At 42.6% G+C, this 27,269-nt stretch overlaps 1 protein-coding gene across 7 annotated transcripts in view; it reads left to right on the top strand.

Moving 5' to 3' along the window:
* Window positions 1–27,269, top strand: part of osbpl8 (oxysterol binding protein-like 8) — a 435,666-nt gene that overhangs the window by 325,061 nt on the left and 83,336 nt on the right. For all 7 annotated transcript variants that reach the window (XM_068050088.1, XM_068050083.1, XM_068050086.1 and 4 more), the window contains 5 exons: window positions 4,796–4,876; window positions 5,641–5,742; window positions 16,929–17,132; window positions 19,508–19,592; window positions 20,904–21,072. In XM_068050088.1, coding sequence (XP_067906189.1) covers window positions 4,796–4,876; window positions 5,641–5,742; window positions 16,929–17,132; window positions 19,508–19,592; window positions 20,904–21,072 — 641 coding nt within the window. The remainder of the gene's footprint in view (window positions 1–4,795; window positions 4,877–5,640; window positions 5,743–16,928; window positions 17,133–19,507; window positions 19,593–20,903; window positions 21,073–27,269) is intronic.

Raw genomic sequence — 27,269 nt, 5'->3', positions numbered from 1 at the left:
TTACTTTCGTAATCAATTTTCTCCCTCTTTATTAGCTTTTTAGTCATACACTGCTGGTTCCTCAAAAATTCCCAATCCTCTGGCTTACCACTAGTTTTCACCGCTTTCTATGCCTTAGTTTTTGATTGGATGCTCTCTTTGACCGCCTTTGTTGACCACGGATGATTGATCCTTTTCATCGAGTCCTTCTTTTTGACCGGGATAAATTTTTGCTGAGCGTTATGAAATATCTGCTTAAATGTCTACCACTGCTCATCCACTGACCTTCCTCTTAGTCTATTTTCCCAGCCCGCTTTAGGCAACTATTTCTTCATACCCCCGTAATTGCCCTTGTTTAAGTTGAGGACACTGGTTTGAGACCCAAGTTACTCGCCCTCAAACTGAATTTGAAATTCTACCATGTTGTGATCGCTAGCCCCTAGAGGATCCTTAACTACGATATCGCTTATTAATCCGACCTCATTACACATTACTAGATCTAAAATAGCAACGTATTGCGCTAAGTAACAATCCCTGATGTACTCTACAAATTCATCTTCCATGTTACCTCTGCCAATCTGATTTGTCCAGTCAATATGCAGATTAAAATCACCCATGACAATTGTAGCGCCCTTCTTACACACCTCCATTATTTTCCAATTTATACTTTGTCCTACAGTGAGGCAACTCTTCGGGGGCCTATAGACTCCCACCTGTGACTTATTCCCCTTGCTATTCTTTATTTCCACCCAAACTGATTTCGCATCACGATCTATTGCACCTATATCACTACTCACCACCACACTGATACCTTCCTTTATTAACAAAGCTACCCCACCTCTTTTTCCTTTTTGCCTATATTTCCGGAACGCTTGAATATTGTCACCCTGCAACCACGTCTCTAATAGCTATCAAGTCATATTCATTTATTTCTATTTGTGCCGTCAACTCATCTATCTTGTTACAAATGCTGCGTGCATTCAGATAAAGAGCCTTAAGCTTTGACTTTTTACCATTATTACTCATTCTGGTTCTAATTTCTGCTGCACTCTTCTGCTATATTCTGTCACACTTTGATTACTGTTCGCCTCTTCACTACCCTGCACCTCTGCTCTCTCGTTTCTTTTTGATTAATTGAACCCTGTCCCGACTCATTAGTTTAAAGTCCTATCTACGACCCGAGTTATACAATTCACCAGGACACTGGTCCCAGCATGGTTCAAATGAGGCCCGTCCCAACAGAACAGCTCTCCTTCCCCAGTATTGGTGCCAGTGTCCCATGAATCGGAACCCATTTCTCCCACACTAATCTTTGAGTCACGCGTTTACCTCTCTAATCTTATTTACCCTATGCCAATTTGCCAGAGATTATTCCCTTTTGAGGTTCTGCTTTTTAATTTAGACCTGAGCTGCTCATAGTCCCTCAGCTGAACCTCTTTCCTAGTCCTACCTATGTCATTGGTACCTACGTGGACCACGACAACTGGATCTTTTCCCTCCCACTCCAAGTTCCTCTCCAGCCCAGAGGAGATGTCCTTAACCTTGGCACCAGGTAGGCAACACAGCCTTTGGGGCGCCCTGTTTTTGCTGCAGGGAACAGTATCTATTCCTATAACTATGCTATCCCCTATTAGTACTACATTTTTCTTTTCTCCCCCCATTTGAATCGCGCTCTGAACCACGGTGCTGTGGTCAGTTCACCCGTCCTCCCTGCAGTCTGTGCCCTCGTCTGCACCGGGAGCAAGAACCTCGTACCTATTGGATAAGGGCACTGGCTGAGGCTCCTCCAAAGCTAAATTCTGGATCCCCATACCTGCCTCACTCACAGTCACACCCTCCTCTCCCTGACCACGATCCAAATTTGATGTAATTAATCTAAGGGGTGTGACTGTCTCCTGAAACAGTGTCCAGGTAACTCCCTCCCTCTCTGATGTGTCACAGTGTCTGCAGCTCGGACTCCAGCTCATCAACTCTGAGCCGAAGTTCCTCGAGCAACCAACACTTGCTGCATATGTGGTCACTGTGGATCACACCGGCGTCCACCAGCTCCCACATACTACAGCTGCAACACATTGCCTGCCCAGCCGTCTCTATTCTATTTAATTAATTAATTTGGATGTTTGATGCTATGTTTGTTTAAACAGGTACTTTTAATTTAATTTAAATCAATCAATTGTAATTAATACTTCTAGTCCTGCTCTGTGTTTATACTCATATTATAACACTTACTGTTAGACTACCACCATTGAAAACATTTTAATTACCCAGCTCCTAATTTGAACCAATATCCTCCCTGCTGGTCCCTCTCCCTCTCTCTCATATTATAAAATCCGCTTTTGTTTTTTGTTTTTCTACTAATTAATCAATCAAGTCGTATTTTATATTTGATTAAATTAGATTAAATTAAAAGCTTACCGGTAAACTCACCCAGGCCTGCTTTCTGTTTCCCCGCACTCTCTGTTGATTGTGATGTCACTTTTCGATTTTTGATTTGCCTCCGAACCTCCCGCTCCCCTCTCGCTCCTTCTCTCCGAGGTTCTGGCGCTTTTTGAATGCTCTCGTCTCCCGCTGCTTCTCTAAAATAACTTTATTCCTAGTTGGCTGCACAACGTATTGCTCCAAGAAATTGTCCCGAAAACATTCTACAAACTCATCTTATAGACCACTCCTGCCAATTTCATTGTCCCAGTCTATATGAAGATTAAATTCCCCCACAATTATTACATTGCCTTTGTTACAAGCTCTAATAATTTCTTGTTTAATGCTCTGTCCAACCATATAACTACTGTTAGGAGGCTTATAAACTACTCCCACCAAGCTGAAACTGGTGAAGCAACCTTCAGATCGAGCTAATTTGCTATGAATTAATTGCCAAATGGAGTCAAATGTAATTATTGGTTTTGTTTTTAAAATCCGAGTTGTATAATAAATTCAGTTAAAGGTTATCATATTAATTAACGGGGAGGTGGTGGCGTAGTGGTATTGTCACTGGACTAGTAACCCAGAGACCCAGGGTATTGCTCTGGGGACATGGGTTCAAATCCCACCACAGCAGAAGGTGGAATTTGAATTCAATTAATAAATCTGGAATTAAAAAGTTAGTCTAATGATAACCATGAAACCATTGTCGATTGTTGTAAAAACCCATCTGGTTCACTAATGTCCTTTAGGAAAGGAAATCTGCTGTCCTTACCTGGTCTGGCCGACATGTGACTCCAGACCCACAACAATGTGGTTAACTCTTACATGCCCTCTGAGATGGCCTAGCAAGCCACTCAGTTAGGGCAATTAGGGATGGGCAATAAATGCTGGCTTGGCCAGCGACGCCCACATCCCATCTTCAAGGTGGGCATTCCTGAAAGTGAGGTGGCAGTGAATTCAACTCTAAAATTAAAGCAAAATACTGCAGAAGCTGTAAATCTGAAATAAAAACAGAAGTGCTGGAAATAATCAGCTGGTTTGGAAGCATCTGTGGAGAGAGAAACAGAGTTAACGTTTTTTCACTTTTATTTGATGCCAAAAATTGATTCTGGTGATCAAGGTAGTAAATGCAACTCAACACTGACCAAAATAAACTGAAAGTTAATTATTATTTAAGTGTAAGTTTGCTAGTCGGCATCCTCTGGCATTGCTCACAGGTAATACAGGGCCTGGAGCACTGCTTCTATCTTTTCAATTAAATAGATCTTTTTGGTTTGCACTCATGATGTACCGTCATGTTCTATCATAATGGCTAAGTTAAGGGCACTCATATTAATGGATGTGGCACATGTGATATTATGACCGAGTTAATTCATTAGTTTCTATTTTAATTGGATATGTGCTGGTAATGGGAGTAGCTTTCTGATGGCCCATCTGTTTTCTGATCCTCACCCCATCCCCATTCCATTGCATGGTTCTACTTTTTTGACATTGTTTTGACATAGTGGTTTCCTCATGCTAAATTTAGCTGAGCTATTAATGAAAGCTCATTTGACAATAATCAGGGATTTGTTGAGGGTTAGGAGATTAGTGTTGGTTTTCATAAATAGGAACGGAGATGCTTTTGCGGGGCAGCGTTGGGGGGATGGGTGAGGATTTAAACAAAAATAAAACAGTTTCGGCAACTGGCCAATTTATAATGTTCATTCCCTAGTATGCCGAAGACCAACCTTGCTATCTCTGTGTTGCATTTGGGCTGCAAGTATGTGCTCTGTAGCAGACTTTTATACAGCATTCGAGTATTGTTCCTAGACAAGAACAACTGGGTATAATTGACATTGCTTGTATGGGTTTAACATCGATCTAGAATGATATTGAATGAAGCTGTTGTGCTTTTGCCATCATTCTCATTTCATTTTTTTAAATATTTGCGAACTGATAAACTTTCCAGGTTACTGTGTATAAAAGGGAGGACCTCTGTACACTTCATGGCTCATTTTTCGGACACGTTTCTGTAATTAATCCCCTTACTGTTCTACTACTGGCTACATTACAGGTATTTTAACATTATCTTGACTGGGAGGGAGGGGTAGATGGCATGTGTTTATATCCCTGCATCTTTCATGCTCTGTAAAGATATCTGTGAGTTTTAGAACTTAAATGAAGTAAACTTAACTGAGCAGGTGGTGGGGCGCAATGGGCATGGGAAGTACCTTTGCAGTGCTTTCACTCAAACATAGTAGCCAGTGTTTGTCTCTCGTGAGACCAGCTACATTCAAAATCTTCCTGATCCCCCAAACACATTCTAGATCTATGTTAAACCCATTTTTAAAATTTACAATAAGTATTTGAAAACGCAAATTTTCATTAATCGTATTATTTTACTTGGTTACAGTCAGAGTCCAAGCTTTACAATGGAACAGAAAAGGATCTTGTCTCACCTGGAAGTAAACTCACAAAAAAGGAGTCCCTTAAGGTGTGTGTTAAATTATACAAATAGTACTTAAAAGAAAATTTATTCACAACTGTGCATAAATGTTATAAATGGTTCTCAAATTAATAATGAACTTCAAAAGATTTTGTTCCAATGGAGTTTTCTTAAAATATATGCTCTACCAACCCCCCTCCACCCCCCCCCCACAATGTGCCTCAGTTCCAGAATACCCGTTGCAGCATCAGTGTGACATTACTGTTTCCCACACTAGCTATACCCACAACCTCACCAAGGTGAGATAGTTAGATTTGTTTTCCCTTCTGGGTCTTCTGGAAATTGGATTGAGACCGCTTCTATTTATTTTAATTAGAACTTATAGAACCAGCAGAGAGGAGCGATCTTAATTTGATCAATCCGTGCTGGATTCAAACCCAGTTACTTGAGGTGAAAGGATGATGATGACTATCTATGTCAAATTTCACTTTCAAAGACAAGGTAGTAAATCGCTTACAGGGTTCAGTGCAATAAACCGCATTGTCTTTAAATCCTTTGACTGAAATGTTACCTTAAACTTTGATATCTATTGACCCAGGTCTTGTGTATGTAGTAGTGGGGAGCAAGAAAAAGTGTTATCGCTATTCATTTTGTTAAGATAACTGCACTATAACAGTACTTGCTTAAGTTCAAAACAAATTAAAATTTTAGCTGTGAATCATTTAGGACTTGTCTGGTTGCAGTAGGCCTGCATGTCATGCATTTTATTAGAATTGTTACAGTTCTTTATTAAACAGTTATTATAATTGCAGGTTCAGAAGAAAAATTACAGAGAAGAGAAAAAAAGAGCCACAAAAGAGTTGCTCAGCAGCATTACTGATCCATCTGTAATAGTGATGGCAGATTGGCTAAAGGTGCGTGTGAATGGAGCTATAGCTGATACTGTATTAGTAATTGTTACTCAGCATATGTGGAAATTGACATCCAGTTACATTAATTCACAGATTTAATTCCTATATTGAAACACACAAATAATAATGTAAATTGGTTATTTTAACGATATTGATGTTGTGATAAACCAGGGTTTTGCAGAGATCTTCATTTTTGTTCTATTCATACCATGCCTATTTTACAATACTTCATTGTGAATAAAAATGAATAGCAAGATGGATACAGTACACACTCAAACATAGCCCAGTAAAAATACCATCAACAATTAAGACAATTTTGAAAATATATGTTCCCCATACATGTTCCTTTCCCAAAGATGGCATTCCTGCAACCTGAGCAACTTTGAGTTGCAAGTTGTAAATTGTAGATTCAGACATCTCTCTCTGTCCTAGATCGACCACTTTAGAAGTTCCTGTCCGAAGCCAGATCACAGATTGTTTCTCTTCTCTTCTCTCCGACGGGATTTTCGTTTGTCTCTTTTACCTTGTTCACCTTCATTGCTTTCTATTTCCCTCCTGGTATTTGATAAGGTATCTACCAAAACTCGTTTTCACAGCCACATCTCCTTCCTCAGTGACTGTCTCCGGCTCCGACTTATTCCACGTGGATTCCAACTGCAGTTTCACCCATCATGCTTTGAAACCACCCAGGATCACAGGTATCTCCGAGAAATACAACGTTCCTCGGACTGCTACTCTCGCCGCATCCTGAGAGCCACACTCAGTGCTATGCGCCGCCACATGCACACACTGGACCTCTCTCTCCAGCAGCACCGTCTCACCTGATCTCAAAGCTGTTCTACTCCACAGTTTCATCTCATCTTACGTCTCATCCGACGCATTAACAAAAAACTTTTTTTCTTCCTTTCAGGTGTTAAGGAACGCAAGCTCCAGCAGCTGATGGGGACTAATGCCCCTCCAGATCCTCCTTCCACTTCACTTTCCTCTGACCCCACCCCTTCTGATCTGACCCCTTGCCGTGTATTCACTATACCCTCTGACCTCCCCCTCTCTGATGCTGAGCGTTCTGTACTCAGCAAAGGTCTCAGTTTTATCCCCTTACACCCCCACCTCAATGGATTTCACGCTCGGCATGACGTTGAGCTCTTCTTCCGTCGCCTCCGCCTCCGGGCTCACTTCTTCGACCAGGAGTCCTCCCCCCGACCAGCAGACCCATTCACCCGCCTCCAGCATTCTCCCTCTACCTGGACCCCTCCCCCTGGCCTCTTACCAGCTCTTGATCTCTTCATTGAAAACTGTCGGCGAGACATTGGTCGTCTCAATTTCTCTGCCCCCCTCACTCACTCTAACCTGTCCCCCTCTGAACTTGAGGCACTCCGTTCTCTCAGGTCTAACCCCGACATGGTCATCAAACCTGCAGACAAGGGTGGTGCTGTTGTTGTCTGGCGTACCGACCTCTACCTTGCAGAAGCTCAGCGCCAACTCACAGACACCTCTTCCTACCTCCCTCTGGACCATGACCCCACCACCGAACATCAAACCACCGTCCAAAGGACTGTCACTGACCTCATCTCCTCTGGAGATCTTCCCTCTACGGCTTCCAACCTCATAGTCCCACAACCCCGGACAGCCCGCTTCTACCTCCTTCCCAAAATCCACAAATGGGACTGTCCCGGCAGACCCATTGTGTCAGCCTGCTCCTGCCCCACTGAACTTATTTCTTCCTATCTAGACTCTATCTTTTCTCCGCTGGTCCAGTCTCTTCCCACCTACGTCCATGACTCTTCTGACGCCCTACGTCATTTTGACAATTTCCAGTTTCCTGGTCCCAACCGCCTCCTCTTCACTATGGATGTCCAATCGCTCTACACCTCCATCCCCCACCAGGATGGTTTGAGGGCTCTCCGCTTCTTCCTGGAACAGAGGCCCAACCAGTCCCCATCCACCACCACCCTCCTCCGCCTGGCTGAACGTGTTCTCACATTAACAACTTCTCCTTCAACTCCACGCACTTCCTTCAAGTAAAAGGTGTCGTTATGGGTACCCGCATGGGTCCTAGTTATGCCTGTCTTTTTGTGGGATATGTCGAGCATTCTTTGTTCCAGTCCTACTCAGGCCCCCTCCCCCAACTCTTTTTCCAGTACATTGATGACTGTATCGGTGCCATTTCCTGCTCCCGCCCCGAACTAGAAAACTTTATTAACTTTGCTTCCAATTTCCACCCTTCTCTCACCTTTACATGGTCCATCTCTGACACTTCCCTTCCCTTCCTCGACTTCTCTGTCTCCATCTCTGGGGATAGGTTGTCTACCAATATCCATTATAAGCCCACCGACTCCCACAGCTACCTCGACTACACTTCTTCACACCCTACCTCCTGTAAGGACTCCATTCCATTCTCCCAGTTTCTCCGTCTCCGACGCATCTGCTCTGATGATGCTACCTTCCATGACGGTGCTTCTGATATGACCTCCTTTTTCCTCAACCGAGGATTTCCCCCCACTGTGGTTGACAGGGCCCTCAACCGTGTCCGACCCATTCCCCGCACCTCTACCCTCACCCCTTCCCCTCCCTCCCAGAACCATGACAGGGTTCCCCTTGTCCTCACTTTTCATCCCACCAGCCTCCATATCCAAAGGATCATCCTCCACCATTTTCGCCACCTCCAGCGTGATGCCACTACCAGTCGCATCTTCCCCTCCCTTCCCCTGTCAGCATTCCGAAGGGATCGTTCCCTCCGCGACACCCTGGTCCACTCCTCCATTACCCCCACCACCTCGTCCCTGTCCCAGGGCACCTTCCCCTGCAATCGCAGGAGGTGTAATACCTGCCCATTTACCTCCCCTCTCCTCACTATCCCAGGCCCCAAACACTCCTTTCAGGTGAAGCAGCGATTTACTTGTACTTCTTTCAATGTAGTATACTGTATTCGCTGCTCACAGTGTGGTCTCCTCTATATTGGGGAGACCAAGCGCAGACTGGGTGACCGCTTTGCGGAACATCTCCGCTCAGTCCGCAAGCAGGACCCTGAGCTTCCGGTTGCTTGCCATTTCAACACTCCCCCCTGCTCTCATGCTCACATCTCTGTCCTGGGATTGCTGCAGTGTTCCAGTGAACATCAACGCAAGCTCGAGGAACAGCATCTCATCTACCGATTAGGCACACTACAGCCTGCCGGACTGAACACTGAGTTCAATAATTTCAGAGCATGACAGCCCCCCATTTTACTTTCATTTTTAGTTATTTTTTCTTCCCTTTTTTTTACATTCTTTTTTACATTTTTTACTATCTTTTTTTGCATTTATTTCATTTCATCTTAGTTTGTTCAGTTTGCTTACCCACTGTTTTTTTCAGGTTTTTTTTCAGGTTTGCACTTGCTGCTGTTCAATATTCGGTGTATTCACACCTAATCTGTACTAATGCTTTGTCTTTCAACACACCATTAACATAGTTCCGAAGAAGGGTCACTGACCCAAAACGTTAACTCTGCTTCTCTTTCCACAGATGCTGCCAGACCTGCTGAGTGAATCCAGCATTTCTTGTTTTTGCACCATTAACATATTGTTTGCCTTTGCTCCATGACCTTTTGGTCAGCTATGTGGCCTGGTCCAATCTGCACCTTCTCCTTTGTTATCTCTTTCCCCACCCCCACCTCACTTGCTTATAATCTGTGACTTTTCTAATATTTGTCAGTTCCGAAGAAGGATCACTGACCTGAAACGTTAACTCTGCTTCTCTTTCCACAGATGCTGCCAGACCTGCTGAGTGATTCCAGCATTTCTTGTTTTTGTCACAGATTGTTTCTGTTTCCTGTGTTTCTCTCTCTCTTTCCCTTTATCTATTATTCTAGCTAAGTTTTAGATTCCTCAATATACATGAAGCAGGTTCTTCAGGAATGTGGTTGAAAGTCATCTTTCCAATGAGCTTTCCAGAAAGATAGAACACACAGAATCTGGAACAGAAATCTTCCTCCATTTCTACCGTGCCAAATATTCATTCTGCCTAATCTGCTTTAAATATAGCAGAATATATTCAAAATCTTTCTTGAACAAACTGAAGGCAAACATGGTCTGGTTCTCTTACGGAGAATTGATGATTCTTGTTTCTCTGTCATCCCATTGATTACTGATACTGATGTCAGCATTTCCTCCTTTCCTTCACTTCTATTTACAGATCAGCCATGATCTAATTGAATGGTAGAACAGGCGAGCAGAGCTGAATGACCTACTCCTGATACCATTTCTCTCTCTTACCCCTCATTTTTTCAGTTTCTCTTTCACTATCTCTTTGTCACTCTCCCTTTCTCTTTTACTGCTATCTCATTGCAGTTTGGGGAAAGGTAGAGATGTGGGGCTTTAATGGGGACAATGGCAATTCACTATGCCCCACCTGGCCAGGCTGCAGAGTCCACATATAGGGCTGGTGCAGGGAAGTCTAGCCAGGTGTCAACTACTAAACGTATAACAGCCAATGAATGATCACAGGAGCCAAATCTCTTCTCATTCATTGCCCATGCTGCTCTGCAATCCTGTGAGGCATTGTTATTATCTATGTGAGGATTAAAAAAAAAACAAATGGATATAGATTTTTGTTTGCAGTGCAGTCACATATCATTGGAAGTTTGATTAGTTTGTGCAGTTTGATCTTTCTCTGATAGCTAAAGTAGAGAACCACCCCAATTTCAAAAATTTGTAACAACTAAACTGACTTTGCAATTATTTAAGTGCAGTACTACAAAATCATGAATATTGTTGAACAAATTGCTTGCAGGGCCTACTTGCAAAAACAAACATTGAGTCCAGTAGCATTGTGGTTATGTTACTGGACTACTGATCAGTGGATATGAGTTCAAATCCCACAGCACCTGGGAATTGTAATTCAATTGATTAAAGAACACTGGAATAAAAAGCTAGTATAAGAAATGATGATCATGAAACTATCGGATTGTTGGAAAAACCCACCTGATTCACTGATGTCCTTTAGGGAAGGAAACCTGCTGTCCTCACCCAGTCTGGCCTACATGTGACTCCAGACCCACAGCAATGTGGCTGACTCTTAACTGCCCTCTGAAGGGAAGCCATTCATTTGTATCAAACCACTACAACAAAGTCTAATAAGAATAAAACCAAATAGACCACCCGGCATCAACCTAGACACCAGAAATAACAAAGGCACATCCAGCCCACTTGACCCTGCAAATTCTTTCTCACTAAGATCTGGGGGACTTGTGATAAAATTCAGAGAGCTGTCCCATAGACTAATCAAGCAACAGCCTAACGTAGTCTTACTCACAGAATCATACTTAAGAGCCAACGTCCCAGACTTGTCCATCCGCATCTCTGGATATGACAGACCCACCAAAGGTGGCAGCGCAGTGGTATGCAGTTGGGAGGAGTGGCCCTGCGTGTCCTCAATGTTGACTGATAGGAATAGGAAGAACCATTTAGCCCCTCCAGCCTGTTCTGCCATTCAATGAGATCATGACTGATCAGCAACTTAACTGCACAGTCCTGCCTTTTCCCCACATACCTGATAACTTGAGTTAACAAAAATCTGTCAATTTCAGTTTTAAAGTTAACAACTGATCTAGCATCAATTTCTGTTTGTGCAAGAGAGTCCAATCTTCTCCCATGCTCTGCGTGAAAAGGTGTTTTCTAATTTCACTCCTAAAAGGTCTAGCTCTAATTTTTAGATTATGCCCCCAGCCTTAGACTCCCCAACCAGCAGAAATAGAGTCTGTCTATCCACCCTATCTGTTCCTTGTAATATCTTGAAAACATCAATCCAATCACTCCTTAACCTTCTAACTTCGAGGGAATCTAACTCTAGGTTTTGTAATCTCTCCTTGGAATTTAACCCTTGTAAGTTAACACTTATTTCGCCAAGAATGGTTTGTAGCGCCATTACTGGCTGAGTCCTGAAGGACATAGCTGCCAGACTGAGCTACGGCAGGTGGTGAGAGAACCAACATAAGGGAAAAGCCTACTTGACCTCATCCTTGCCAATCTACCTGTTGAAGCTGCATCTATCCATGACTATTGGTAGGAGCAACCAACACATAGTCCTCATGGAGACAAAGTTCTGTCTTCATACTGAGGAAATCCTCTATTGTGTTATGACACTCCCACCATGATAAATGCAATAGATTCAGAACCGATCTAGCAGCTCAAAACTGAGCATCCTTGAGACGTTGTGGGCCATCAGCAGCAGCAGCATTGTCTAAAACCACAATCTGTACAGCATATCTCTTACTCTACCGTTACCATCAAGCCAGGGGACCAACCCTGGTTCAATGAGGCGTGTAGGAGAGCATGCTAGGAGCAGCACCAGGCATACCTAAAAAAAAAGAGGTGTGAACCTGGCGAAGCTACAACACAGAGCTATATGCATGCTAAAGAGTGGAAGCAGCATGTTATAGACAGAGCGAAGCAATCCCTCAACCAGTGGATCAAATCCAAGTTCTGCAGTCCTGCATGGTGATGGACAATTAAATAACTGTCGGGAGGAGAAGGGCTCATGAACACCCCCATCTTCAATAATGACAGAGCCCAGCATGTTGGTGCAAAAGACAAGGTTGAAGCTTTTGCAGTTATCTTCAGCAGACGTGCCAAGTGGATGATCCATTTCGGCCTCCTATTTATGTCCTCATGATCACAGATGTCAGTCTTCAGCCAATTCATTTCACTCCACATGATGTCAAGAAACAGCTGAAGGCACTGGATACTGAAAAGGCTATGGGCCCTGACAACATCCCGGCTGTCGAGTTTAAGGCTTGTGCTACGGAACTAGCCAAGCCCAAAGCCAAGCTGTTCCTATACATCTACAACATTGGCATTTACCCAACAATGTGCAAAATAGCCCAGTTATGTCCTGCCCACAAAAAGCAGGACAAATCCAATCCGGCCAATTACCACCCTGTCAGCCTACACTCCATCATCAGCCTAGTGAAGCAAGGTATCGTTGACAGTGTTATCAAGTGGCACTTACTCACCAATCGCCTGCTGACCGATGCTCAGTTTGGGTTCCACCAGGGCCACTTGGCTCGAGACCTCATTACAGCCTTGGTTCTGACATGGATAAAAGAGCTGAATTCCAGAGGTGAGGTGAGTGATTGCACTTGACATCAAGGCAGCATTTGATTGAGTTTGGTTTCAAGGAGCCCTAGCAAAATTGAAGTCAATGGGAATCATGGAGAAAACTCTGCACTTGGCTGGAGTCATACCTGGCACAAAGGAAGATAGTTGTTGTTATTGGAGGTCATCAGCTCAGTCCCAGGGCATTGCTGCAGTAGTTCCTCAGGGCAGTGCCCCAGTCCCAACCATCTTCAGTTACTTTATCAATGACCTTCCCTCCATCATAAGGTCAGCAGTGGGGATGTTCGCTGATGATTGCACATTGTTCAGTTCCTTTCACAACTCTTTGCTCATGAAGCAGTCCACGCTGGCATGCAGTAACATTTGGAAAATATTCAGGCTTGGGCTGATAAGTGGCAAATAACATTCACGCCACACAAGTGCCAGGCAATGATCATCTCCAACAAGAGAGAATCTAACCATCTCCCGTTGATATTCAATGGCATTACTATCACTGAATCCACCACTATCAACATCCTGGGGTGGGGTGGGGGGTGGGTCATGATTTGACTGGAAAATCAACTGGACCAGCAACATACATATTTGTGACTTCAAGGGCAGGTCAGAGGCTGGGAATTCTACAGCGGTGATTCACCTCCTGACGCTCCAAAGCCTGTCCACCATCTTCAAAGCACAAGTAAGGAGTGTGATGGAATATTCCCCACTTGTCTGGACAAGTGTAGCTCCGACAAGACTCAAAGATCTTAACACCATCCAGAACAATGCAGCCTGCTTGATCAGAACCGCATCCACCACCTTAACCATTCACTCCTTCCACCACTGGCGCTCGGTGGCAACTGTATACACCATCTACAAGATGCACTGCAGAAACTCGCCAAGGCTTGTTCGAAAGCACCCGCCAAATCCTCGACCTCCACACCCTAGAAGGACAAGGGCAGCAGATGCATGGGAACATTTAATTTTTAATCCTTAACTTTCCAACTAATTTATAGAAATTCCTGTTTGCTGGGACCTTCTGTTTGTTTTTGCATTTTCACCTCAGCCATTGATGTTGAAGTAAATACTAACAGTAATAAAGTGACTGAGGTATTCGGCCTGCTGAAATTATAAACAGCAAAACCTTCATCTCTGTTATTCCTTAATTCTTTGTCCTCTCTTCTTCCCCAATCCTTTTTTTCTGCCTGATCTGCCGAATTTCTCTCGAACATAAAGATAAAAGGATAAGTGAATTGTTAAGTTCCATTGCATATTCTGCAAATAGGAGCAATTTTTCTTCAATGTTTGTGTGGGGTTTTAGCCTTTGAAAAGCCAGCAGGAAAAAGATTGACATCATATTGTTGTCACTGAGTCAATCTGCAATGTTCATTTTCAGTGTCAAAACGGAAGGTTTTTCTAAAGAATGAGCATATATTTTGAGCCATAGAGTTGCTGTTGATGAGTGAACATACCTGTTCTAAAGCAGACCCACCAACTCACTAATGTTTCTGTCACTATCCAAAGGACTTCTTGTTTGAAAGCGATTTTCCTTGTTGGATCATATTAAATGAAGCCATTTGTTTGTTTTTGTTTCTTCCCCTGTTTGCAACTCTGTCTCTTTGATGCTTTCATGTAGCACGCAGATTATCTGCTGATTGTGAAACTATATATATCCATCACTCTTTCTGAATCCATAGCTGGTATTTGTAAACTTAAGCTGATTTGCAATGTTTTAGGAATCTATAAGAATGTATGCAGTGTTACGATCGAGGCAGGAGGAGTGTACTGTCTTTTCTAGTTCCACTTCTCCACAGGTCACAACATATATTTTTTAAAATATTTACCCAATAACCGATGCAGTAAATCATATACTCTACCCTTTATCCCAGAATAAAATATGCCAACCAGGTTTCTTTAATTAACAACAAAATTATCAGTTTATTACAAAACAAAACTTAACCAATAACGAAGCAAAGCATTAACACACATATTTAAAAAAATGAACGTTCCCCTTTTTAAATTCACCACACACAAACTCAAACATACAGAAATTTTCTCTGCAGAGGTCTGTTACAAAAAACAAAGACAAAAATAATACTTTGGCCAAATACTTGTTAATTCTTTGAGAAAAAAGAGAAGATATGGAAAGATGTCAGTTGTCCCTTTTTTGGTCCAGTGTCCCAAATACGTATAGATGGCCGTCACTGGGATCTTTCTAGAGCAGTTCCTTTCAGGTGACGTTGAGGATCAGTTTGGCAGGCATTTCAGTAGAAATGCAGCATCAGTTTCTCTATTTCTTACACTTGATTCTCAGGAAGTTCTCAAAGAGATGGAAGAGGGTGAGCTGATGGTGGCTGCTCTCTTGGTTGGTTTTCTCCAACTGTCTTCAAAACAGTTCACACCCCAACACACTGTCCAAAGCAAAACCAAAAACAATATCTCAAGACTCAAGCCTCCTGACCCCTATAAATCTTGACCTGTCACTTCTGTGTAAACATCTTCCCCAGGTCACCAAGGTTTCTGTTGTTTATTGCTTAAAGCACATGACTTCTAGCCAGGCTGCTTTTAAACAACATTTCAGTGTTCTTTCAATGAACTGTCAACAACAAAGCAAAGTCTAGCTTGTATGAAATCTTCAGCCTTCCAATGAATCCAACTTCACAATTTAAATATAAGTCCTCAAAAACATATACTTAAAAAATATAGAAACACTTTCATAACAGCAGCCTGTTGCAAGAGGCACACAAACTTGGTGAAATTTACATTTGCAGATAGTTTGAGTTGCCATGTAAAAGTAAATGCAAATCTTCTTAAAGGATTTATGCATTTAATAGTTTAAAACAATTCTAAAAAGTGCTTTAGGATTCATTTTGAAATGGAAATAAGTGCCTTGTTTCACAGGGATGAAAATTGATGATCCAAACAATATCAAAGGAGTGCTTTCTTCCTTGTGTTCATTGAGTTGCATTACCCAATTGCAGGTAATGTTCAAATTTTGTAGAAAACTGGAGCATCCAGTAGATGTGACCTTTTGTTCCAAGTCTTGTATACATTGTTTACTTATCATTGCAAGTTCACAAGGCTCTGTAAGGAACCGAGGTTGTTGGTCATGAATGTCTGAATAGTTAGGTTAGTTTCAGTGGACATCATAATGGGTTGCTGTCTAGTGAATCCCCAGCAGATAGTACTGTGATGAACTCCATGACATGTAACCTGTCAATACTGTCTACATTCACACATGGAATGGTGACTGGTGCAAGGTATCGGATAGCTGCAGGTGCCTCTGGGGCAATACTCCAGCTGGAATTAACTTTCAAGAGAGCGGGAAAAGAAAATGGGTAATGGTGTTAACTTATGATATCAAGGAAGTTGTCATTCTCACTGCTGAATTTTATATCTCATACCTATAAATGCATATTGTATATACAGCCCTTTTTATAAATTCAGATACATTTTATCAGACATGATAACAGACCATGAGCATTTCAACTGGGATTGGGAACTCCTTGTACAAATGTAAGTGACACCTGGAAGACAGTTAAGTAACTTTGTGGTGTCATCACAAAACAGCCATGATGTTGGCAATTGATAGAAAGTGGCTGGTGAAATATTTGAAAGATATGTGATGGCCCCAAGTGACATCTAATTCATGTTGCATTGTCCTGAATTCCATATAAATATAAATGTTGGTTCACGCAGATTGTCTGGTATTAAGTATTTTTGTTTTTAATTTGTACTTTTATGACCACTCACATACCATAAATAGAACAATATATCATGCCCGGCTGGGGGATGTAACAGTTATCACTTGTGAAACAGGCGAGATAACTGATGAGCAATATTGTGAATTAGGTCATTTTTAATAATGAAAGGAACTCATTGTATGGTTATTAATTCTCCTTGCCAACCTTGATCTGTTATCAGTAAAGAATGTTTGTATGTTTTCAGCTTCAGGACAAACTATTTCAATTTTTTTTTTTAAATCCATGAAAACTGGTGATTGCGTTTGCAATGTCATATCAGTGAAAATATGATTTGTACGTTCATATTTCTGGAGAAATGTTTTTTTTGAGCATCGGATCTTTTCAGTTAAACAAAAATGTTCTTCATCTTTGTTAGATTCGTGGAACTTTGAAAAGTTGGACAAAGCTGTGGTGTGTACTGAAGCCTGGAGTGTTGTTGATCTACAAAACCCCAAAGAATGGCCAATGGGTGGGAACAGTACTTCTGAATGCCTGTGAACTCATTGAGCGGCCATCAAAGAAGGATGGCTTCTGTTTTAAAGTCTTTCACCCCTTGGAGCAATCCATTTGGGCTGTAAAGGTTTGTGGAGGCATCTTTTTTCTTTCTATTAATGAATTATAACTATGGAAATGGGAATCCTGGATGCTGGAATGTCCATACAGGTCTTGATATGCAAAGTGCTTTTGGAATTGAACTGCAGAATTTGGTCCTCAGATTTTACTGTTTTTCATATATGCAGGTGTTGTCACTCAGAAAATGAGCAGCCACTAAATTTATGGATATTTTTCCCTACGTACATCCAATTTTAGATTTTCTTTTGTGTTTGTGCTCCCTACAATGTTTCAGATTGATGTTTTAATATAAAAATCTCACTGAACCTTGGATTTTTGTCACAAAGCTTTACTTGACATAAACAGATGGATGCCTTGCCCTCAGGGCTCCTTGGCCAATCTGTTTTAAATTTTCTTACAGACTGATGCAGGAACATGCTTTAACATACAAAAATAAAATTACTGCAATTTAGTCATGATTTTATTATTGTAATATTGATTGTATACTAAGTCAAAAGCTTGCTTCAAAATTTTAAAAACTTCTTTGCCCCTGTTTTCCCTCATCCCTTGTGCTTTCTTGTTTCACATTCCCATTATTTTAACCTGATTAATGAATACTATAAGCATTTATCTTTTGTCTAATTTATTTTTAAAGTTTAAATACAATACTTTTTTCTGAACAACAGTAAAATTTCCAGCTAGGACTGAAACATATCGCAGGCCCCAGATTTCAAAGACACCGGTGCTGTAGGAATATGTAATTCCACACTGACGACTGTGTGCCTCACTATAATGGGTTGAGGGAGAATCCTGCAAATGTTACATATGCAGCTGTATGATGGGTTGTGCTCTGACTTTCATGCAGTTGTATACTTCAGTCAGGGGGTTAAGTTGGTCATTTAAGCCAATGAGAGAAGAGTACAATCTTTCTTTTCTGCTACAGGTGAATTTAGTGTGCTTCCTTTCAGATTTCGTTAGTACTGATGAATCATTTATTTCACTGAAACAACCAGAATCAATTGTTGCAAGAAGATCAGAAAATAACCAATGTTGTGTTAACTACATGAGAAAGAAATCCATGAAATTACTGTGCAATCTTACAAAAGTAAGATTGTACACTAGTTCTTCTGCCTCCACCACAACCGCCCCCCAATGCTGAAATGCCCTAATTTTCTGGTTGAAGATCTTAAAGGCAGTAGCTCATATTGGTGGTACAGTTCAGCAGTTGTTGGCAGGTCTTTGAATCTTGGCGAAAAAGCCAAAGCAGTGTTTGCTGGCTGTTTGATTGTGGTGGGCATCACAGATGAACCTAATAATCATGCATACATTTTTCAAAAGGAATCACTTTACTGACGAGCAGGAGTGGAATTTGTGTATGTGCTTTTAGAGCCAACCCATGCCCACTCCCCCAGCCTTGGAACAGCGAAACCAACTATAATACCTCCTCTAATATAATATAAAATAAAAACAAGAAATGCTGGAACCACTCAGCAGGTCTGGCCGCATCTGTGAAAAGAGAAGCAGAGTTAACTTTTCGGGTCAGTGACCCTTTATTTCAGATTTCCAGCATCCGCAGTATTTTGCTTTTATTATCGTACCTCCTCTGTTGCCCAGCGAAAATCTGCCAATTCATTAGCAAACGGGGATTGTTTTTGGACCGGCTATCTGTATATCTCCGTATTCCACCACCCAGTGCATTTGCTAACTAAACTATGGGGAAATAATTTTCTTTTTGTTAATATCCAGCAATTGTTCTGCGCATCAGGCTGGTCTTATAGTTACTCACTTCCTTGGTTCTTTTTCAGCGTGCTGTTACATTCCAAAATAGCATACATTGACAAAGTGCTGAATTTCAGCTGACACCAGCCATGTACTCCACTCCCAACAGACAGTACTGTTCATTTAATTGAAGTTGTACATAGAAATATATGGGGACAGGCCATTTAGCCCAACCAGTCCATGTTGGTGTTTATCCTCCACATGAACAAATGGTTCTAATCACATTTACCCAGCCTGTTCCCATATCGCTTTAATCCCTTTTCCTTCTCTGCCGCCCCAAGCTAATCTTAAATGTTAACCTCGTTTCTGCCTTAACCACTAACGCTGAAAACGAATTGCCCAGATCTCAACTCTGTGAGGAAGTTTCTCCTGGCATCTTTTAAATACCTTATATTTAATCTTGTAACTATGGTCCCTCAATCTAGACCCCTTAACTACAGGGAATAATCTGCTTTTGCCTTCCCTGTCCTATCCTTTCCTAATTTTAAACACTTGTTTAATTTTTCCAGTCATCTGCACTGTTCTAATAAAAAAAAGAGCCCCAATTTTTTGTGTGATGTAAATTTATGTTCAGGAGATACTATTCAGAATATATAATGCACTGAATGCAACTTTGTTTTAAAGGGTCCTAAAGGTGAAACTGTTGGGTCCATAACTCAGCCATTGCCCAGTAGTTACCTGATATTTCGAGCTGCTTCGGAATCTGATGGTAAGAATTTAGTGTAAAAAGTTAGGTTTTCATGGAATGTTGTGTTAAGTAAGTGTATTAATCGACGAGCCAATTACCTCCTAAAGGCACCAATGAAGATGGCAAAAATGAGCAGAATTATGAGATGGTATTTGTTCAGTTTCCTCTCTTCCATTTAAAAGAGCCTCTCCCCTGGTAGAATGAACATTATTTTACCTCTTTGAGTACATTTTTTAAGGGTTAAAAGTAATGTCTTGCAGATAAAAGATTTGAAAATCATGTCCTGCAAGCAGACCTCTTATTAGTCTCGCATCTATGGTTCCTGTGACCCTATACCTGGTCACGGTTAAGGTAAATTGCCACAGTGTTGACCAATTCTGTCGGAGAAAAAAATTAAACCATTTATTATCAAAAGTATTTAATTTTAAAATGCTACAGCTCATTTTATTGCCATGTGATTCTTTCATGAAGCTATTAAGCCAGTGAAATTTGAGTTTTTATTTAAAATATAACTGGAATAGTTTAAACGTATTTCCCACTTGCACATTTGGTGTAATATAGCTGTTTTAAATGTCAATAACGTACATCCTGTTAATAGTATACATCAGTTTGGTTTTAATTGTACTGAGGTGGAGGTATTAATGGGGCTTCAACTGTGCTCATATATATAGGAGCAAGCTGAAAGAGGTGTTTGATTAGAGGTGCACAATCTGTAATGTGTGTCTCTATACATAAAAGCTTTTATTTACAAAGACCCAGGGCAGGGTTTTGTTCTGCCCTTGGAGACGGGCATGGAGGCAGGCTGGGGGGGGGCAAACAAAATGGCAAGGGGCACCGTTACTTATGTTGCCCGGGCTGCTGCCATTTTGTTCTGGACAGGAAGCCCCCGAAGACGGCCTTCCCATCCCAAGCCAATTGAATCCCTTAAGTGGACAATTAAATGGCCACTTAAGGGCCGCTTCCTGCCTCCATCTCAATTTTGTTGCAGGCAGAGGGGCCCGCCACCGCAGCCTGGCGGCTTCCTAGTGGGATCGGGTGGGGTACCTGGGTCACAGGGACCTGCCTGAATCTCCCTGCCAACCCCGACCCCACTGGGGAATTCTCCAGTGTTCTCCTCTGCATGGCCTCCTGCAATTGGCCGGCAGCAGTTAATTGGCTGCCCACCGTGTGGTTGCAACAGGGGTCTGACAGAGGGCCGAGGTGGGTTCTTCCCCCTCGTTCCGGCCCCCTGCCAGGACCCCTGTCACCGGAATAAAATCTGGCCCTTAGGCTCCAGTGTTCTGTCCTTCATCTGGCTTTCTGAGTTCTAACACACCTTTTAAACTCTTACAGGAAGATGTTGGATGGATGCTTTGGAGCTTGCTCTGAAGTGTTCAAGTCTCCTTAAGCGGACGATGATTAGAGAAGGCAAAGAATCTGATCTAAACACCTCGGAGAACTGTCATGTTGCGCTTTTTGGATTACTGCGAGCAAATGCTCTGCAAAGTCCAGAACATTACCAGTAAGTGGTTCTTTTAACACTTGATATTGAATGGCTACAGTGAAGTTTCATATTGTTGGAAATTCTAATTTTGCAGGATAGGTTGAATTTGGAATAAAGACTATGTTTTATGAGTCAATATGTGTATGTTAATCATATTTTCCCAATGGTCAAAGGTAAGTAAGTTTCTCTGTTATATTAAGGTTCGAGTGTGCCTTCTCTCGTGAATTGTGAAGTGAGATACATTCAGAAATCTGGGTTTAAAGCAACCAAGTGCTCTGGCACCTGAATTGATACTGAGGCTACAGATGCAAGTACATGACCTATAGATTTTTCTTTGAAGCACACATCTTCTGATTTCCAGTGATAAAATAAAAATAATGAAACAGTAATTTTGCAGATAAAATTGTGTATATATCTTTGGAAGTGGAAGCAACGAACGACCTGCTCTCTCAGGTGGACGTAAAAAATCTCTCTTTCCAAGAGCAGCAGGGGAATTATCCCTGGTGCTCTGTCCAATATTTAACCCTCAGTCGATATCACTAAAGCAAATTATCTGGTCACTATCTCATTGCAGTTTGAGGGAACTTGCTGTGCATAATTTGGCTGCCACATTTCCTATATTACAACAGTTACTGCACTTCAAAAGTTTTTCCCTGGCAGTAAAGTGCTTTGGGATCCTGAATTCATGATAGAGACTAAATAAATGCAAGTCTTTTTAACAAATCCTTTAGTCAAGGAAACCAAGTCCAGAAGTTGTTTTTCTTTTGAAAGGATCAATCAATTATTCAGTCATTGTTCTTCGATTATGTTTGAGTTTAGAGTTTGCTGTTGAAAAGGTTGCAAAGTTGATTGATTTCTGGCAATGTAAGTGCAATATTGAGGGAGTGCTGCCATCCTTCTGAAGAGATGTTTAATTGAGACCCTGTCTGCCTGTTCTGGCAGTTCAGGTGGATGTTCAAGACTGCCTGGGACAATCCTGGCCAGCATTTCCACACCTAGGGAAGGCGGTGGCGTACTGGTATTGTCACTGGACTAGTAACCCAGAGACCCAGGTATTGCTCTGGGGACATGGGTTCGAATCCCACCACAGCAGAAGGTGGAATTTGAATTCAATTAATAAAAAAAAAAAATCTGGAATTTAAAACTAGTCTAATGACGGCCATGAAACCATTGTCGATTGTTGTAAAAACCCATCTGGTTCACTAATGTCCTTTTGGGAAGGAAATCTGCTGTCCTTACATGGTCTGGCCTACATGTGACTCCAGATCCACAGCAATATGGTTGACTCTCACATGCCCTTGAAATGGCCTAGCAAGCCACTCAGTTCAAGGGCAATTAGGGATGGGCAATAAATGCTGGCCTGGCCTGCGACGCCCACATCCCATGAAAGAATAAAAAAAAACAGCTAGTGCTACCAGAATAATAGAACAAAGAACAGCACAGGAACAGGCCATTTGGCCCTCCAAGCCTGCGCCGATCTTGATGCCTGCCTAAACTAAAACCTTCTGCACTTCCGGGGACCATATCCCTCTATTCCTATCCTATTCATGTATTTGTCAAGATGCCTCTTAAACGTCGCTATCGTACCTGCTTCCACCATCTCCCCCGGCAGCAAGTTCCAGGCACTTGCCACCCTCTGTGTAAAGAACTTGCCTTGCACATCCCCTCTAAACTTTGCCCCTCTCACCTTAAACCTATGACCCCTAGTAACTGACTCTTCCACCTTGGGAAAAAGCTTCTGACTATCCACTCTGTCCATGCCGCTTATAACTTTGTAAACCTCTATCATGTCGCCCCTCCACCTCTGTCGTTCCAGTGAAAACAATCCGAGTTTATCCAACCTCTCCTCATAGCTAAAATAATAATAAGTAACTGTCCGTTCACCTTGTGGATGATCCTTGGTTTTGCTGGAGCAGAATGGCTGTCTTCTGCTTGCATATGTCACTTCCCTTCAAAGACTGGTTCTATGGGCTGGATTTCACCAATGTCGGGCTCCATGGTGGGGGGATGATGCTGGAAGATGGTTCTGGCAGATGACACAAAACTGGGTGGGAGGGTGAGTTGTGAGGAGGATGCAGAGAGGCTTCAGGGTGATTTGGACAAGTTGAGTGAGTGGGCAAATGCATGGCAGATGCAGTATAATGTGGATAAATGTGAGGTTATCCACTTTGGTAGCAAAAACAGGAAGGCAGATTATTATCTGAACGGCTCTAAACTGAGAGAGGGGAATATGCAGCAGACCTGGGTGTTCTCGTACACCAGTCGCTGAAGGTAAGCATGCAGGTGCAACAGGCGATAAAAAAGGCAAATAGTATTTATTTTTTATTTAGAGATACAGCACTGAAACAGGCCCTTCGGCCCACCATGTCTGTGCCGACCAACAACCACCCATTTATACTAATCCTACATTAATCCCATATCCCCTACCACATCCCCACCATTCTCCTACCACCTACCTACACTATGGGCAATTTACAATGGCCAATTTACCTACCAACCTGCAAGTCTTTGGCTGTGGGAGGAAAACGGAGCACCCAGCGGAAACCCACGCGTCACAGAACTTGCAAACTCCGCACAGACAGGACCCAGAACTGAACCCGGGTCGCTGGAGCTGTGAGGCTGCGGTGCTAGCCACTGTGCCGCCCGCATGTTGACCTTCATAGCGAGAGGATTCGAGTACAGGAGCAGGGATGTCTTGCTACAATTATACAGGGCCTTGGTGAGGCCACACCTGGAATATTGTGTGCAGTTTTGGTGTCCTTATCTGAGGACGGATGTTCTTGCTATAGAGGGAATGCAGCGAAGGTTTACCAGACTGATTCCTGGGATGGCAGGTCTGACGTATGAGGAGAGATTGAGTCGGTTAGGATTATGTTCACTGGAGTTCAGAAGAGTGAGGGGGGATTTCATAGAAACCTAGAAAATTCTAACAGGACTTGACAGGATAGATGCAGGAAGGATGTTTCCAATGGTGGGGGATTCCAGAACCAGGGGCCATAGTCTCAGGATACGGAGTAAACCTTTCAGGACTGATATTAGGAGAAACTTCTTCATCCAGAGAGTGGTGAACCTGTGGCATTCGCTACCACAGAAAGCAATTGAGGCCAAAACATTGTATGTTTTCAGTGCTGTATCTCTCTAAGGAGGTAGATATAGCTCTTGGGTCTAAAGGGATCAAAGGATATGGGGCGAAAGCAGGAACAGCTTATTGAGTTGGATGATCAGCCATGATCATAATGAAAGGCGGAGCAGGCTCGAAGGGCTGAATGGCCGACTCCTGCTCCTATTTTCAGTGTTTCTATGAGGCCTGCCACGGAGGCCGATGCCGGGAGGGCCCGGCCCAATCCTCCTGGCGGTGGCGAAGCTCTGTGGCACCACCCCCCCCCCCCCACCCGCCGCTGGGCAATGGGACCTCCATTTCAATATTTAAATCAATTAAGTGAATTCATTTAAATATACCTACCGTCAATCCTCGGGGCCCGCTGCGATCTTCAGTGTGGCAGCCAGCACTCCATGCCTTCACTTCCCCATCTGGGGAAAGCAGGCGTGACACTGGTGGGGAGGGGGGTGGAATTAAGATTTTCAGAGCTGGGGGGTGGGGGAGAAAGACTAGGTCAAATAAATGTAATGAGTGTAGGGGATGATGGGAAGGGGTGAATTTTAAACTTTGTGCAGTCTTGGGGGGATGTTCTGATTTAGAAGGCAAATGTTTTGTGGGGAAAGGGCAAATAGTTAATGTAATTGTTATTGGGGGCGGGAAAGAGCTGTTAGAATTTTATTTGATAAATTTTGAGGGGTGTATCTTTAAAAATTTAAATGTGCCAGCAGGGCTGGCTGCCCTTCACAAATGGCACCAGTGCCTGCGCACAGGCAGCTGACGCCATTGCCGGTGTCGGACAGCCCGCGTGATTGTCGGGGGCGCTATTTAAATGAGCCACCGCACGGGGGATTGCAGTGGCTCTGGCTGCCATTTTTTGAGCCTGTCGTGGAGAGCGGCATTGGGCTCTTAAAATCCAGCCCATTGTGTCAATAATTTAGATATAGAACACTGTAGAAATAATAGTCCAGCTTTTGCGGTGGCAATGGCGGTGAATCTGACAGCACTTGCCAGCATTACTCCACTTATACTTACAGCATAAGTTCTCACATGCACAGAATAATGAGGAAATCCAGACGTTGTTGTCGGTGATTCTACGCTCCTCCAGAGGGTGGGCTGTTGAGGTCCTCCTCTCAGACTGCAACTAATGGAAAATCTTTGAATTGATGAGAACTTCTACTCTTACACTTAGTTTTGCTGTAAAAACTCTTGAAAAAGTTGCACCTTGTTGAATGAGGTGTGACTTGGTTTTTAACAGCATACTAACTTCATAAATTACCGATGAACACCCTTACTGGCCCAGAAAAGATAATTTGAAATTGTGTCCCCGGGTTCTGGACTCCCCAACCTGGGGAAACATCTCAGCTGCATCTACCCTGTCTATCTCTTTAAGTATTTTGTAAGTTTCCATGAGATCACCTCTCATTCTTTGAAACTCTAGAGAATACAGGTCCAGTTTCCCCAATCTCTTTTCATAGGACAGTCCCGCCATCCCGGGGACATGTCTGGTGAACCTTCATTGCACTCTCTCTATAGCAATAATATCTTTCCTAAGGTAAGGGATCAAAACTGCACACAGTACTCCAGGTGTGGTCTAACTAATGATCAATACAATTGAAGCAAGACTTCACTCGTGGCTCAAAGATTGGTGTGGGAGAAATGGGTTTCGATTCATGGGGCACTGGCACCAGTACTGGGGAAGGAGAGAGCTGTTCCGTTGGGACGGGCTTCATTTGAACCATGCTGGTGAATTGTATAACTAGGGTTGTAGATAAGAATTTAAAATAATGAGTCGGGACAGGGTTCAATTGAAGGGAGGTTTAAAAAATCAAAAAGAAACGAGAGAGCAGAGGTGCAGGGTAGTGAAGAGGTGAACGGTAATTAAAGTGTGACAGGAAGGGGCAGAAAATAGAAGCAGAAGAGTGCAACAGAACTTGGAACCAGAATGAATAATAATGGTAAAAAGTCAAAGCTTAAGGCTCTTTATTTGAATGCACACAGCATTTGTAACAAGATAGATGAGTTGATGGCACAAATAGAAATAAATGGGTCTGACTTGATAGCTATTAGAGAGACATGGTTGCAGGGTGACTAAGACTGGGAACTCAATATTCAAGGGTATTCGATGTTGGAGAAAAATAAGCAAAAAGGAAGTGGGGTAGCTTTGTTAATAAAGGAAGGTATCAGTGCAGTGGTGAGTAGTGATATAGGTGCAATAGATCATGATGTGGAATCATTTTGGGTGGAAATGAGGAATAGCAAGGGGAAGAAGTCACGGGTGGGAGTCGTCTAGAAACCCCGAAGAGTTGTCTCACTGTAGGACAAAGTATAAATCGGGAAATAATGGAGGCGTGTAAGAAGGGCGCTACAATTGTCATGGGTGATTTTAATCTGCATATTGACTGGACAAATCAGATTGGCAGAGATAACATGGAAGATGAATTTGTAGACCAGGGAATAGGCTATTTTAGATCTTTCAGTGCAGTATACTGTATTTGCTGCTCACAATGTGGTCTCCTCTACATTGGGGAGACCAAACGCAGACTGGGTGACCGCTTTGCGGAACCCTCCACGCAGGACACTGAGTGTCCGGTTGCTTGCCATTTCAACACTCCATCCGCGCCCCCCCCACCCCCTGCTCACATCTCTATCCTGGGCTTGCTGCAGTGTTCCAGTGAGCATCAATGCAAGCTCGAGGAACAGCATCTCATTTACCGATTAGGCACACTACAGCCTGCCGGACTGAACATTGAGTTCAATAATTTCAAAGCATGATGGGCCCCCCATTTACTTTCATTTTTAGATATTTTTTCTTTTTTTCTTTTTTTTTACATTTTTAACATTTTTTTTGTAAATTTATTTTATTTCATCTCCGTTTGTTCAGTTTGCTTACCCACTGTTTTTTGTCATGTTTGTACTTGCTGCTGTTCAATTTTCAGTCCGTTAACACTTTATCTGTACGAATGCTTTGTCTTTCAATACACCATTAACATATTGTTTGCCTTTGCTCCGTGACCTTCTGGTCAGCTATTCTGTGACCTTGTCCAATCTACGCCTCCTTTGTTATCTCTGACCCCACCCCCGCTTTACTTGCTTATAACCTTTGACATTTCTAATA

Source organism: Heterodontus francisci, chromosome 18 (assembly GCF_036365525.1).
Source record: "Heterodontus francisci isolate sHetFra1 chromosome 18, sHetFra1.hap1, whole genome shotgun sequence".
Taxonomy (NCBI): domain Eukaryota; kingdom Metazoa; phylum Chordata; class Chondrichthyes; order Heterodontiformes; family Heterodontidae; genus Heterodontus; species Heterodontus francisci.
This window is presented reverse-complemented; position numbering and strand designations above follow the sequence as displayed.